The 14,589-nt window shown below is 53.2% G+C and overlaps 1 protein-coding gene and 2 non-coding genes across 7 annotated transcripts in view; 2 read left to right on the forward strand and 1 right to left on the reverse strand.

The window, feature by feature from the left end:
- The first annotated feature begins 8,555 nt into the window (after positions 1–8,555).
- TRNAV-CAC (transfer RNA valine (anticodon CAC)) lies at positions 8,556–8,628 on the forward strand. The gene has a single exon. It is a non-coding gene; the product is annotated as a tRNA-Val (tRNA).
- A 777-nt stretch (positions 8,629–9,405) lies between these two features.
- Positions 9,406–9,477, reverse strand: TRNAG-UCC (transfer RNA glycine (anticodon UCC)). The gene has a single exon. It is a non-coding gene; the product is annotated as a tRNA-Gly (tRNA).
- A 230-nt stretch (positions 9,478–9,707) lies between these two features.
- Positions 9,708–14,589, forward strand: part of DPP9 (dipeptidyl peptidase 9) — a 52,841-nt gene continuing 47,959 nt past the window's right edge. For 2 of the 5 annotated variants that reach the window (XR_005578628.2, XM_039467147.2), the window contains exons 1-3: positions 9,709–9,876; positions 10,994–11,046; positions 13,790–13,879. Coding sequence is in view for 4 of the 5 variants with exons in the window: in XM_039467147.2 (XP_039323081.1) it covers positions 13,824–13,879 (56 nt within the window). In the remaining variant the exon portion in view is untranslated. Of the gene's footprint in view, positions 9,877–10,993; positions 11,051–13,789; positions 13,880–13,916; positions 14,248–14,589 lie in introns of those variants that run through there. The other 3 variants (XM_074384767.1, XM_074384766.1, XM_039467148.2) reach the window with 3 other exon arrangements.

Consider the following 14,589-nt stretch of genomic DNA (forward strand, 5'->3'; position numbering starts at 1 on the left):
GCCCCAGAACAGTCATAGGAGGCAGCCCTGAGCTTACAAAACGAGGGGTTTATATGGGGGGAGAGTTTCAGGGCTGAAATAATTTATCAGTTTTTTTTTTTTTTTTTTTTTTTTTTTGAGACGGAGTTTCGCTCTTGTTACCCAGGCTGGAGTGCAATGGCGCGATCTCGGCTCACCGCAACCTCCGCCTCCTGGGTTCAGGCAATTCTCCTGCCTCAGCCTCCTGAGTAGCTGGGATTACAGGCACGCACCACCATGCCCAGCTAATTTTTTGTATTTTTAGTAGAGACGGGGTTTCACCATGTTGACCAGGTTGGTCTCGATCTCTCGACCTCGTGATCCACCCGCCTCGGCCTCCCAAAGTGCTGGGATTACAGGCTTGAGCCACCGCGCCCGGCTTTTTTTTTTTTTTTGACAGAGTTTCGCTCTTGTTACCCAGGCTGGAGTGCAATGGCGCGATCTCGGCTCACCGCAACCTCCGCCTCCTGGGTTCAGGCAATTCTTCTGCCTCAGCCTCCTGAGTAGCTGGGATTACAGGCACGTGCCACCATGCCCAGCTAATTTTTTTTTTTTTTTTTTTGTATTTTTAGTAGAGACGGGGTTTCAGCATGTTGACCAGGATGGTCTTGATCTCTTGACCTCGTGATCCACCCGCCTCGGCCTCCCAAAGTGCTGGGATTACAGGCTTGAGCCACTGCGCCAGGCCCTAATTTATCAGTTTTAACAGGCACAGAGCTAGTCTGTTACCTTGTGACAGACTTACAATACGGGATTCTGGGACTTTTGTGGTGGCAGTTTAAAAAAAGAAAACCCAGGATTTTTACAGGTATGTGTCAAACGGGAGTTTACAAGTGTGGATAACAAACTGGCTTCCCTGTCCTCCGCCAGGCTGCCCCATGGCTGTAATCAGGCTTTGGTCAATTGCAGCGTCTGGCAGCCTTGCTGTGGCACCCAGGGAGGGTTCAGGAATGCAGCTGCCGAGCAGTCAGAGTGGGGGAAGGGGTCACTCAAAGGGAGGGGGGTTTCTGAGGCAGCTTGTCTCTAACTCTGGGTTCAAAGGATTCTCCTGCCTCAGCCTCCCGTAGCTGGGATTACAGGTGTGCGTCACCATGCCCGGCTAATTTTTGTATTTTTAGTCGAGATGGGGTTTCACCATGTTGGCCAGGCTGATCTTGAACTCCTGACCTTGTGATCTGCCCGCCTTGGCCTCCCAAAGTGCTGGGATGACAGGCGTGAGCCACCGCTCTGGGTCACTGTTGTCTCTTTGAAGCAAGTCACTTCCGTGAAGTTGTAGCCACCCCTGAAACATCTATCTGACTTCAGGCAGGCAAAGGTGCGCTCAGAGTGCTGGCACAACTCGCTGGGGGTCACACAGCATGTTGGCTGCCCTGAGAGGGCTTGAAGGACCCAAGTAACCAGTTTATTTATTTTATTTTGAGACAGAGTCTCTCACACGGTGGCCCAGGCTGGAGTGCAGTGGCAAAACTGCAGCTCACCGCAACCTCTGCCTCCCAGGTTCTAGCGATTCTCTGCCTCAGCCTCCCAAGTAGTTGGAACTACAGGCACCCGCCACCCCGCTCGGCTATTACGTGTATTTTTGGTAGAGGAGAGGTGTTACCACGTTGGTCAGGCGGGTTTTGAATTCCTCACTTCAAGTGATCTGCCCACCTTGGCCTCCCAAAGTGCTGGGATTAAAGGCATGAGCTACCATGCCTGACCCCAAGAAACCTCTTTAAACAAGTGTTTGGCTGGTTTTTGGCAGGTTAGTGAGTTCTCAGGCCTTGTTGAGGTTTCTTGGGGAGGTGATATGTTCTCCCAGGTTTGCCCCCTCTGTTAGGAAGTCCACCTGTATTACTTCACTTCCATCACCAACCCCCAGGCCTTTTCTCTCCTCTGGCCGGCTATGCATTTGTTCATAATTTTTTTTTTTTTTTCTTTTTGGAGACAGGGTTTCATTCTTCTTGCCCAGGCTGGAGTGCAATGGCTTGATCTCAGCTCCCCGCAACCTCCGCCTCCTGGGTTTAAGCGATTGTCCAGCCTCAGCCTCCTGAGTAGCTGGGATTACAGGCACGCGCCGCCACACCCAGCTAATTTTGTATTTTTAGTAGCCCTCAGGTGATCCGCCTTCTTCGGCCTCCCAAAGTGCCGGGATTATAGGCGTGAGCCACCACGTGCAGCATGTTGGTAACTACAACAAATGTTAAGTCAGGTGCAGGGGCTCACGTCTGTCATCCCAGCACTTTGAGAGGCCAAGGTGGGTGGATCGCTTGAGGTCAGGAGTTTGAGACCAGCCTGGCCAACATGGGGAAACCCCGTTTCTACTAAAAATACAAAAAACAGCCAGGCATGGTGCCTCGTGCCTGTAATAGCAGCTACTCGGGAGGCTGAGGCAGGAGAATCACTTGAACCCGGGAGGCAGAGGTTGCGGTGAGCCCAGATTGCACCATCGTACTCCAGCCTGGGCCACAAAAGCAAAACTCTGTCTCAAACACACACAAAAAGTTTCCTGAGACTTAGTGTCACCATAGGAAACAAAATAGACTAAAACAAGTAACAAAAACTACTGCTAGTGAAGCTCATAGCCCGACTAGTGAAATGGAGGAGAAATTAGCAAACAGATCTACAAAATGTGATTATTTCAGAGACGAAAAAGCCATTGGGAGGATATGTGTATTTTTATTTTTTTAAGATGGAGTATTGTTCTGTTACCCAGGCTGGAGTGCAGTGGCATGATCTCGGCTCACTACAACTCCCTCTCCAAGGTTCAACCAATTCCCCTGCCTCAGCCTCCCAAGTAGCTGGGATTACAGGCACCCACTACCACGTGTAGCTAATTTCGTATTTTTTGTAGAGACAGGGTTTCACCGTGTTGGCTAGGCTGGTCTTGAACTTTTGTCCTCAAGCTGTCAGCCTCCTAAAGTTCTGAGACTGCAGGGCATGAGCCACTGCACGAGCCTGGAAGGACATGTTTAAATGACAGGTACCAAGTTTGTGGGTTCCAAGGTCAGGTGAGACAGGCTACCACTTAGCCAGCCTCAGGCAGGAAGGACCCTCTGAAGAGGTAACCTTGGAACCAAGACTTGAAGGAAGAGAGGAAGTGAGCCTTGGAAATACCTGGGTCCGCCAGAAGGCACAGCCAGTGCAAAGGCCCAGGGGCAGGACAGCAGCTGGCGTGTTGGAGGAACAGCGAGGAGGAGCAGAGTGAGCAAGGGAAAGAAAGGGAAGAAGGGAGGGCAGGGAGGGGATGAGACAGGTTGTGCCAGGTCTGGTAGGACCTGGGGAGGACTCGGGCTTTGACCCTGAGAGAGGTGGGAGCCATGGAAGGTTGTGGATGGAGAAGGGAAGGGATGGGACGTGGCTCAGGTGCTCAAAAGCACCCTCTGGTGGCTACTGCTGGGTGTGCATACTGTGGGGATTGAGGGCGGGAGCTGGGGTCCAGGTGGGGGTGACTGTGTTGGCTCAGGTGACTGATGCTGGAGGCTGGACCAAGGAACCGCTGAGTGGGAATGCTGTGATCACATACCGGGTGCACTTTTTTTTTTTTTTTTTTTTGAGAAGGGGTCTCGCTGTGTCACCCAGGCAGGAGTGCAATGACGTGATCTCGGCTCACTGCAACCTCTGCTTCCCGGGTTCAAGCAATTCCTTGGCCTCAGCCACCTGAGTAGCTGGGATTGCAGGTACACACCACCATGCTCGACTAATTTTTGTATTTTTGTAGAGACACGAGTTTCTCCATGTTGGCCAGGATGGTCTTGAACTCCTGACCTCAGATGATCGCCTGCCTCTGCCTGCCAAAGTGCTGGGATTACAGGTGTGAGCCACCACACCCGGCCAACTAGGACTTTCTGAGCTAGAATGAGGCACTGAGAGGGCAGGGGCATAAACTGGGAATGTCCTAGCCAAAGCCAGGTATATGGTCACCTAAACTCAAAAGAGAATTGGAGGCTGGGTGTGGTGGCTCATGCCTGTAATCTCAGCACTTTGGGAGGCCAGGGCCAGAGGATCACTTGAGATGATGAGTTTGAGACCAGCCTGGCCAACATGGTGAAACCCGTCTCTGCTGAAAATACAAAATTTAGCCAGGCATGGTGGCGCACCTGTAATCCCAGCTGCCCGGGATGTTGAGGCACCAAAACCGATTGAACACGGGAGGTGGACATGGGAGTGAGCTGAGATTGCGCCACTGTACTCCGGCCTGGGGAACCCTGCCAAAACAAAATAAAAAGATAATTGGAGAAGAGAAAGTGGGAGCTGGAGAATGAGGACATCCCATTATATTCAGTGGGTTTTGCTCTAAGGGGAAACAGACATGTAAATGGGTAACATTATGATTAAATTGTAGCAACAGGGATTTCCTGGCATTGGAAATCCAGCAACAGGGGATTGGTTAATTAGTTGGAATTCATCAGACAATGGCTAATCCCTCTCTTGTGTCATAGTTCTCCCCCTGCAAAAGGTAAATTAGAATCCTAACCCCTTGGTATCTGAAGAACATGACCCTATTTGGAGATAGGGTCTTCACAAAAGCAGGGAAGTTAAAATGAGGTTATTAGGGCAGACTGTCGGCTAGTGGCGTGGATATCCTCCTAAAACGGGAACATGGGCTCTGAGCGGCAGCTCCAGTCTGTAATTGCAGCATTTTGGGAGGTCAAGGCAGGTGGATCACCTGGGGTTAGGAGTTCAAGGCCAGCCTGGCCAACATGGTGAAACTGTCCCTACAAAAAATTAGCTGGACGTGGTGGTGGGAGCCTGTAATCCCAGCTACTTGGGAGGCTGAGGCAGGAGAATTGCTTGAATTCAGGAGGCAGAGGTTGTGGTGAGCCGAGATTGCGCATTGCACTCCAGGCTGAGCGACAAGAGAGAGACTCCGTCTCAAAATATCAAAAATCAAAACAAAAACAAAACAAAAAACCCCGAAGAGTACCATTATGATAGTGAGGTTTTTTCAGTTGTTGTTTTCTAAGATGGAGTCTTGCTCTGTCGCCCAGACAGGAGTGCCATGATATGATCTCGCCTCACCACAATCTCTGCCTCCCAGGTTCAAGCAGTTCTTCTGTCTCAGCCTCCCAGGTAGCTGGGATTACAGGCATCCGCCACCAAGCCTGGCTAATTTTTTGTAGTTTTAGTAGAGATGAATTTTCATCAAGTTGGCCAGGCTGGGTTCAAACTCCTGACCTCCAGTGATCTGCCCGCCCCTGCATCCCGAAGTGCTAGGATTCTAGGTGTGAGTCACTGTGCCTGGCCTAGAATACATTCTTTTTTTTTTTTTTTTTTTTTTTGAGACGGAGTTTTGCTCTTGTTACCCAGGCTGGAGTGCAATGGCGCGATCTCGGCTCACCGCAACCTCCGCCTCCTGGGTTCAGGCAATTCTCCTGCCTCAGCCTCCTGAGTAGCTGGGATTATAGGCACGCACCACCATGCCCAGCTAATTTTTTGTATTTTTAGTAGAGACGGGGTTTCACCATGTTGACCAGGTTGGTCTCGATCTCTCGACCTCGTGATCCACCCGCTTCGGCCTCCCAAAGTGCTGGGATTACAGGCTTGAGCCACCGCGCCCGGCCTAGAATACATTCTTATTGTGAATTTTAATACATTTACTTTTAATGTTTCAATATGTTTGCAACAGCGTTCTGAGGGAAATAACCATTAAAACACATAAAAACAGGCCAGGCATGGTGGCTCAGCCTTGTAATCCTAGCACTTTGGGAAGCCAAGTCAGGAGGATCTCTGCAGCACAGGAGTTTGAGATCAGCTTGGGAAAGATAGTGAGACCTCATCTCTACTAAAAATTTTTAAAAATTAGCCAAGCTTGGTGGTCCCAGCTATGCGAGAGGCTGTGGTGGAAGGATTCCGTGATCCCAGGGGGTTGAGGTTGCAGTGAGCTGTGATTGCACCACTGCACTCCAACCTGAGTGACAGAGTGAGACCCTGTCTCAAAAACACCCAAAACCAAACCCCTCAAAACACATAAAAACAGGCATCAAGAGGCCTTGCAGGCCGGGCGCGGTGGCTCAAGCCTGTAATCCCAGCACTTTGGGAGGCCGAGGCGGGTGGATCACGAGGTCAAAAGATCGAGACTATCCTGGTCGACATGGTGAAACCCTGTCTCTACTAAAAATACAAAACATTAGCTGGGCAAGGTGGTGCACGCCTGTAGTCCCAGCTACTCGGGAGGCTGAGGCAGGAGAATTGCCTGAACCCAGGAGGCGGAGGTTGCGGTGAGCCGAGATCGCGCCATTGTACTCCAGCCTGGGTAACAAGAGTGAAACTCCGTCTAAAAAAAAAAAAGAGGCCTTGCAAACTCCAAGAGTTTGGCAAATCACTACTGAAACCTGTCTCGATGGAAACTTTTGACAATTTGTTCATGATGGAGTTATTTGCCAGTAATTAATTTTTTTTTTTTTTTTTTTGAGACAGAGTTTCCCTCTTGTTACCCAGGCTGGAGTGCAATGGCGCGATCTCGGCTCACCGCAACCTCCGCCTCCTGGGTTCAGGCAATTCTCCTGCCTCGGCCTCCTGAGTAGCTGGGATTACAGGCACACGCCACCATGCCCAGCTAATTTTTTGTATTTTTAGTAGAGACGGGGTTTCACCTTGTTGACCAGGATGGTCTCGATCTCTCGACCTCATGATTCACCCACCTCGGCCTCCCAAAGTGCTGGGATTACAGGCTTGAGCCACCGCGCCCGGCCGTAATTAATTTTTTAAATAATATTATGGCAGGGTGCGGTGTTCAGGCCTATAATCCCGGCACTTTGGGAGGCGGAGATGAACAGATCACTTGATTTCAGAGTTCAAGACCAGCCTGGCCAACGTGGTAAAATCCCATCTCCATAAAAAATACAAAAATTAGCCGGGTGTAGTAGTTTATGCCTGTAATGCCAGCTACTAGGGAGGCTGAGGCATGAGAATAGCTTGAATGTGGGAGATGGAGGTTGCAATGAGTCAAGATCGTGCCACTGCGCTCCAGCCTGGACAACAGAGAGAGAGAAAAAAAGTATTGAAATATTATTTATCAGCCGGGCGCGGTGGCTCAAGCTTGTAATCCCAGCACTTTGGGAGGCCGAGGCGGGTGGATCACGAGGTCGAGAGATCGAGACCATCCTGGTCAACATGGTGAAACCCCGTCTCTACTAAAAATACAAAAAAAAATTAGCTGGGCGTGGTGGCGTGTGCCTGTAATCCCAGCTACTCAGGAGGCTGAGGCAGGAGAATTGCCTGAACCCAGGAGGCGGAGGTTGCAGTGAGCCGAGATCGCGCCATTGCACTCCTGCCTGGGTAACGAGAGCAAAACTCCGTCTCAAAAAAAAAAAAAAAAAGAAAAGGAAATATTATTTATCATGATTATTGAGAGATTGGGGGCATGTCTTTGATTTTTGCACCTGGTACCAGTGCCTTACAATGTCTTAGTCTCCTCACCCTAATCCCAGCCCAGCAGGAGTGAGCGTGTGTGGAATTTTACAGCAGTCTGATCCTAATTTCTTGCCATCATACCCCCACGCTTTCTACTGTCTCTTTAAGAAAGAGGCTGGGGCCGGGCGCGGTGGCTCAAGCCTGTAATCCCAGCACTTTGGGAGGCCGAGGCGGGTGGATCACGAGGTCGAGAGATCGAGACCATCCTAGTCAACATGGTGAAACCCCGTCTCTACTAAAAATACAAAAATTAGCTGGGTATGGTGGCACACGCCTGTAGTCCCAGCTACTAGGGAGACTGAGGCAGGAGAATTGCTTGAACCCAGGAGGCGGAGGTTGCGGTGAGCCGAGATCGTGCCATTGCACTCCAGCCTGGGTAACAAGAGCGAAACCCCGTCTCAAAAAAAAAAAAAAAAAAAAAAAGAAAGAAAGAAAGAGGCTGGTCATGGTGGCAAACTCCTGTAATCCCAGCACTCTGGGAGGCTGAGGTGGCCAGATCGTGTTCGGTCACAAATTTGAGACCAGGCTAAGCAACATAGTATAGGACCTCCTATAAGTCACTGTTTCTACCAGGTACATTTTAAAAAATTGAGCCAGGTGAGGTGGTCCATGCCTGTGGTCAAGGGATTCCAGGGGCTGAGGTGGGAGGATTGCTTGAGCCCAAGGAGTTGGAGGCTGGAGTGAGGGATGATCGTACCACTGCACTCCAGCCTAGGCAGCAGAACGAGACTCTCTCTCTTTCTCAAAAAAAGAGAGTAGTTTGATGATCTAAAGCAAAATGGCTAATATTAATATCAAATATCAAGTACAGATTTTATCTATGAGATGAACTAAGAAAAAGTTCATTTGACCCCAGGATAAGTTTGTGGGCCATTTGACTTGCATTGTTTTAAATGGAGGGTGGACCGATGATCAAGTAATAAAGGTACGTGTGTGTGTTGGAAAGGGTGTCTGTTGGATTTCTTTTTGTCTTCCGTACTTTCCTTCTTTCGATCTCTGCTGTATCGAGTAGAATAACAGCTATTCAGGAAGAGCGGGTATGACTTGGCCGACAGCAGCAACACTGTTTCTTGGCTGCGCTGGAATGTAACAATCTCTCCAATGTTATCTCCGTGTGAGAGCGCAAAGAGCTCGACCTACTGGTTTCCGTAGTGTAGCGGTTATCACGTTCGCCTCACACGCGAAAGGTCCCCGGTTCGATCCCGGGCGGAAACACTTGTGCTCTTTTCCCCCACGAGAGAATGCTATTTCCAGATTTCACCGAATCAGCAACTCTGGTTTCCCTTCTTTCTCTTCCGTCTTCCTACTGCCCTTTTTTTTTTTTTTTCTTTTCTTTTTTGGGACGGAGTTTCCCTCTGGTTACCCAGGCTGGAGTGCAATGGCGCGGTCTCGGCTCACCTCAACCTCCACCTCCTGGGTTCAGGCAATTCTCCTGCCTCAGCCTCCCGAGTAGCTGGGATTACAGGCACGTGCCACCATGCCCAGCTAATTTTTTGTATTTTTAGTAGAGACGGGGTTTCACCGTGTTGACCAGGATGGTCTCGATCTCTTGACCTCGTGATCCACCCGCCTCGGCCTCCCAAAGTGCTGGGATTACAGGCTTGAGCCACCGCGCCCGGCTTTTAGAAATTTTTATGGTCTTTCAAAAGTGATTTCAAAATAAAAAATTTAGGCTGGGCGCGGTAGCTCACGCCTGTAATCCCAGCACTTTGGGAGGCCGAGGAGGGTGGATCACCTGAGGTCAGGAGTTTCAGACCAGCTTGGCCAACGTGGTGAAACCCCATCTCTGCTAAAAATACAAAAATTAGACGGGCGCGCTTGTAATCCCAGGTGCTTGGGAGGATGAGGCAGGAGATTCGCTTGGACGCTGGAACTGGAGGTTGCTGTGAGCCGAGATCGCGCCATTTCAGTACAGACTGGGCGACAGATCGAGACTCCGTCTCAAAAATAAAGAATGAAAATGAAAATTGCAAACTGATAAGGAAAACGGCATGCGTTGGCCGGGAATCGAACCCGGGTCAACTGCTTGGAAGGCAGCTATGCTAACCACTATACCACCAACGCCACGACGGAAACGAAGATTTCCATATATCCTTAATAGGGGGAATCATGGGTTTGGCTGAGTGATACCAAGTCACACGGGGGTGTTTTTCCGTACCGCACCGGAAGATGTCGCTCTTGGGCGTTCTGCGCCGTAGGCCGCCGGCGCCGCTCCGTGAGGTCACCCCCAGCGCCGCGGACGTCTTGGTACGTGCCTGGACGTGTCCAATCCCAGGCCGCCGCCTGGGCCGCTCGACTTCCGGGTCAAAGGGGTCTGAGCCGGCGGGTCCCCCGTGTCCGCCACCGCTGTCGTCCCCCGCGCCCGCCACTTCCGGGGCCGCAGTCCCGGGCATGGAGCCGCGAGCGTGAGGCGCCGCTGGCCCCGGGACGCCCTGCCCAGCCCGGCCGCCGCCCCGCGCCCCGGTGAGCATGCCCGCGCGCCTCGTCCCGCCCCGGCCGCGACCCTGAACCCGCCGTTGACCGGCCCCGCCTCGGCTCTGACCCTGCACCCGCCATTGCCGGGCCTCCCCGCACCCTGGCGCCGCCATGCACCCGTCCCTGGGTCCCTCCGGCTCCCTGCGTCGTTTCCCCTCCGCCCTGGGCCCCCCTCCACTTTCTTTCCCTCCCGGATTCCTGCGCTGGCCAGGCCACCTCCCAGTTTCTCCCCTTCCCGGCCCGGCCTCCCCACCCATCCCGTTGCTGCCCAGGCTACCCGGCCCTGACCCCTTCCGGAGGTGACCGCACCCAAGAACGCCCTCGCTGTTGCAGATCTTGACACCCTCTCCCCTTCCGTGCAGGCTCTAGAGTTCCCGATCTCCCTCTCCCCATGCAAACGCTGTGTGTGCACAGAGGCCACTTCCCTGGACCTGCATCCTGCCATCACCCCTTTACCCCTTCCCCCCACCTTCGCCCCAAGGCTTGGTCTCCCCCGACCCAGTCCTGATCCTCAGCCCCACTTGATCCCTCTATTAAGGGCATCTAGAGACCAGTTTTCCTGCCGAGGCGTTGGTGGTGTGGTTAGCATAGCTGCTTTTCAAGGGGCCGGCCCACAGGGTCCAGCCCCCTTCTCTCAGCCTCCCTTCTCTGGCCTGTCCAGCTGCCCACCTTCTTCCCCCGCAGCTTTAGGCCAGCCCTGACACTTCCCTATTCAGGCTGCCTCTGAGCCATTGAAAGTGGGCTATGCCCTTCGCCCCCACCCCCGGTCTTTCCCTGGGGCTCCCTGAGGAAGTCACTTGCCTCGGCGGCAAGAACCGACCTGCTTTCGAGTAGCTGAGACTAAAGCCCAGGAGGTGTGGACTGTAGGCACCAATCCCTGCATTCCTCGGCTGGGTCCCGGGGGAATCGGGACCCGTGGGATGGCTTCTCTCCCAGATTCTGTCCAGAGCGTGGAGGCAGTGCTGCAGGGCTTCGAGGCAGAGCTAGAATGTAGCCAGGTAGAATCAGGCCTGGCAGTCTGCAGCTTCTGAGTGGAGGGGGAACTGAGCTGCTGGCCCGTGCTTCCATTAACGTGTCACCTTCATGACACATTTATCCTATCAAGGTCTGTGTCCCACACCTGCAGCTGGAATGGAGGCTCTCTGGACCCTTTAAAAGGTCAGTCGTGCTGGGGTTTGGCAGCCAGGAAGGCTGGGGTCGGGGCTGGTGGGATTCCTTTGCCTGCTGTAGAGTATAGAGATTGGCAGGAAATGGTTTTTTGTGGCTGCAACATTCTGTGCACCCGCTGAAGGCTTTTATTTTTACCCCTGTACCCCTCTAGCTACCCCTGGGAGGAACTTTCTGAAGTGTTCTGGGAGAGAAAGGGGAGAGGGCTGATTTCAGCAGGATTTGGTGGAGGGGTGGCTGTATCCCCTACGTTGCCTGACCTGATCAGTAAATGGTGAGGATTATGGCTCTGGATGCTCTCCCTTAGATTCTTAGAGAATTCTTAGAGAATCCCCCTTAGCTGGATTCTCCCCGTTTGTGTGGTTTTGAGTAGCTTGTTGAGTTGACAATGCTAGCTGTCACCGTGTATTAAAAGCTGTATGTGTGTGGTCTCATTTAATCCCGTTGGTGGCCTCAGGCATAGATACTGTCATCCCGTGTTCTCGCTGGGGAAGTGGAAGCTCGGAGAGGTTCGGTGACTGCCCCGGAAGTGGCAGAGTTAGGATTCGAACCCCTCTCTCTGACACCCGAGCCCACGCTTTTCACCACTGGACTGAGAGTGCAGCCAGTGCTGCTTTGTGGTAACTTTACACCTAACCTCTTCCGTTAGATGTGAGACAGTCTCAGTCTGTCGCCCGGGCTGGAGTACAGTGGTGCGATCTTGGCTCACTGCAACCTCTACCTTCTTGGTTCAAGTGAGTGGCCTGCTTCAGCCTCCTGAATAGCTGGGATTATAGGCTTGCACCACCACGCCAGACTAATTTTTTGTATTTGTAGTAGAGACAGGGTTTTACCATGTTGGCCAGGCTGGTCTTGAACTCCTGACCTCAGGTGATCCACCCGCCTCTGCCTCCCACAGTGCTGGGATGACAGGCGTGAGCCACGGCGCCCAGCTGGCCCTTTCTTCTTTAAGCCTTTGAGGAACTGCCTGTCATAGGACCTGGCTTACCTGAGAAGGTAGTTGGGCATCAACCACACAAGGGGTCCCTTTGACTTCACATGCATCCAGGAAAGGACAGCGGTCATTCATTCAACCTGAAATGCTTTTTGAGGGCCAGGCACTGTCTGGGCTCAGGCAGTCTGCTGGGACTGGGATAGATGTGGCCTGCCCTGTGGAGCTGACCTTCCAATGCTGAGTGCCCCCTCACCGACAGCGGGGTTTCTCAGCCTTGGCACTATGACATTTAGGGTTGGCACGGTAGAGGGTTGAACAGCATCCTTGGTCTCCACCAGCCATGTGCCTCCCCGCACCGTCCCAGTCTCGGTAACCAAAACTGTCCCCTGGGGGGGGCCGGTTATCCCCAGGGGAGGCCCCCTGGGTTAGGGAATACCGTGGACCCCCCAAGAGACTCCATGTCCCCTGATCCTCTGTTCAGGTCCCAGGAGGCTGCACACATTGAAATCCTCACCCTGAGTGGAGAGAAAGGAGGGGAATCCCAGGAGCTGAGGGTCCCCCCAGTTTAGAATGCTGATCCCATGGGAAGTTTATCCCGGTATATTAATACCGGGATATACTTGGTGACCCTGGTGACCTTGTCGTGCTGGGGTTTGGCAGCCAGGAAGGCTGGGGTGGGGGCTGGCGGGATTCCTTTGCCTGCTGTAGAGTATAGAGATTGGCAGGAAATGGTTTTTTGTGGCTGCAACATTCTGTGCACCCGCTGAAGGCTTTTATTTTTACCCCTGTACCCCTCTAGCTACCCCGGGGAGGAACTTTCTGAAGTGTTCTGGGAGAGAAAGGGGAGAGGGCTGATTTCAGCAGGATTTGGTGGAGGGGTGGCTGTATCCCCTACGTTGCCTATATGAGCGTAGGAGGTGAACGCAGGCTTCTCTCCAAGGAATGGATGCAGGGCTCTCCGGCTTGGCCTTGCTGAAATTTGGGGTGGATCTTTAGTTCTTTCTTTGAAGGAGTCTCTCTAGGGTGGGTCACCCTGGGCACTGTGGGGTGCTAAGCTGCCGCCCTGGGCTCCACCCACTCCATGCCAGGGGCACCCCAAGTTGTAACAGCCATAAACATCTCCACACATCCCCCAGTGTCCCCTGTGGGGGAGGGGGCGAGTCACCCCCAGTTGAGAACCACTCTCCCGGGGAAGGGGAGCACAGGAGCCATGGTCCAGGCCACCTTTGCGTCTAGGTGGAGTGATGGGCCAGTCGGGTAGCATCTTCAGATGGGGCGCTCAGGAAAGACCTCTGAAGAGGTGATTCCAGGAGCTGCAGGGTAAAAAGGAGCAAGTCATATCCAAGCAGGGAACTGGCATTTCAGGCTGAGGGGCGTGCCGTGCAGACCGCAGTGCACTGGGAAGGAGTGGGTGTGTTGAGGGACAAGAAGGAGGCTCATGTAGCCAGAGGTCACAGTCAAGGGCTAAGTGAGAAGCCAAGGTCGCCAGGGCCATCAGGAAGCATCCACAAGTGAGGAATTTTGGATTCTTCTGTTTCCAGCAGGTGCCCTGGGGTGGTTTCCCAGGACTTACTTGAAATTCCCAGGGAATTTCACAGAAAACTCCTGTTGAGAAAGAGTCGAGTCTCTGGCAAATGCTGCAGAGCCTGAAGCATCCATCATCCCTTCACAATGAGCTTGGCCTCAGGAGGCTTGGAGGGCGGCTTGGAGACATGGGGAGGGGGGTGACAGGGGCAGGAGAACCCCCTCCCCACCTGCCCAGGTGGCAGCCCTGTGGTCTCTCTCCCCGCTCGCCTGCAGGCACCCTGCCCTCTTGAGGTCAGCTGAGCGGTTAATGCGGAAGGTTAAGAAGCTACGCCTGGACAAGGAGAACACCGGAAGTTGGAGAAGGTGAGGCTGGCCTTGGAGGCCCTGGTGAGTGGGGACGTGGCCCAGCTTCCGGAGTTCCCCAGCGAACTGAGATCTGGAAGTCCCCTTCTGTCCCTCTCCCCTGGCTTCCCCCTCACATCCCCATGTCCCTAAGGCTGTTCTGGTTATTTCAAGCGAGGAGGCGGCATGGCCTTGTGCGGGGTCTCCCCTCAGCACTGTGCACATTGGGGCTGTAGTGTTCTCTGGGGTGGGGCTGTCCTGGGCACTGCAGGGTGCTCAGCAGTGTCCCTGGCCCCCACCTACTCCCTGCCAGGAGCTCCCTCAACTGGGACAACCACCAGTGTCTCCAGATATCACCAAGTGTTTGCCGTGGGCAGAATCACTCCTGGGTGAGAAGCATGTGGGTTTTGGGGTCCAAGGGATTGGGGTTCCACTCTGCTTCCTCACGGGGTGACGTTGGACAGGACATTCAGCCTCCCTGAGCCCGTTATTTGGTCCTGTAAATGAGGAAGGCCCCAGAACTGAAGAGCTCTCCCGGAGTCAGCTGCGGATCCAGTGCAGTTAGACACGCGCCCCCGGGGCAGTCAGCAAACTCCGCATCTCAGTCCCTAACAGGACAGGAACAGGCGGCAGGAATTCCTCCACCCTGCGGACATGTCTCAGTATAGGGTTTCGGTTTGTTTGTTTTTTGAGACAGAGTCTCGCTCTGTCGCCAGGCTCAAGTGCGGTGA

The sequence above is a fragment of the Saimiri boliviensis genome, chromosome 14 (assembly GCF_048565385.1).
Source record: "Saimiri boliviensis isolate mSaiBol1 chromosome 14, mSaiBol1.pri, whole genome shotgun sequence".
Lineage (NCBI taxonomy): Eukaryota > Metazoa > Chordata > Mammalia > Primates > Cebidae > Saimiri > Saimiri boliviensis.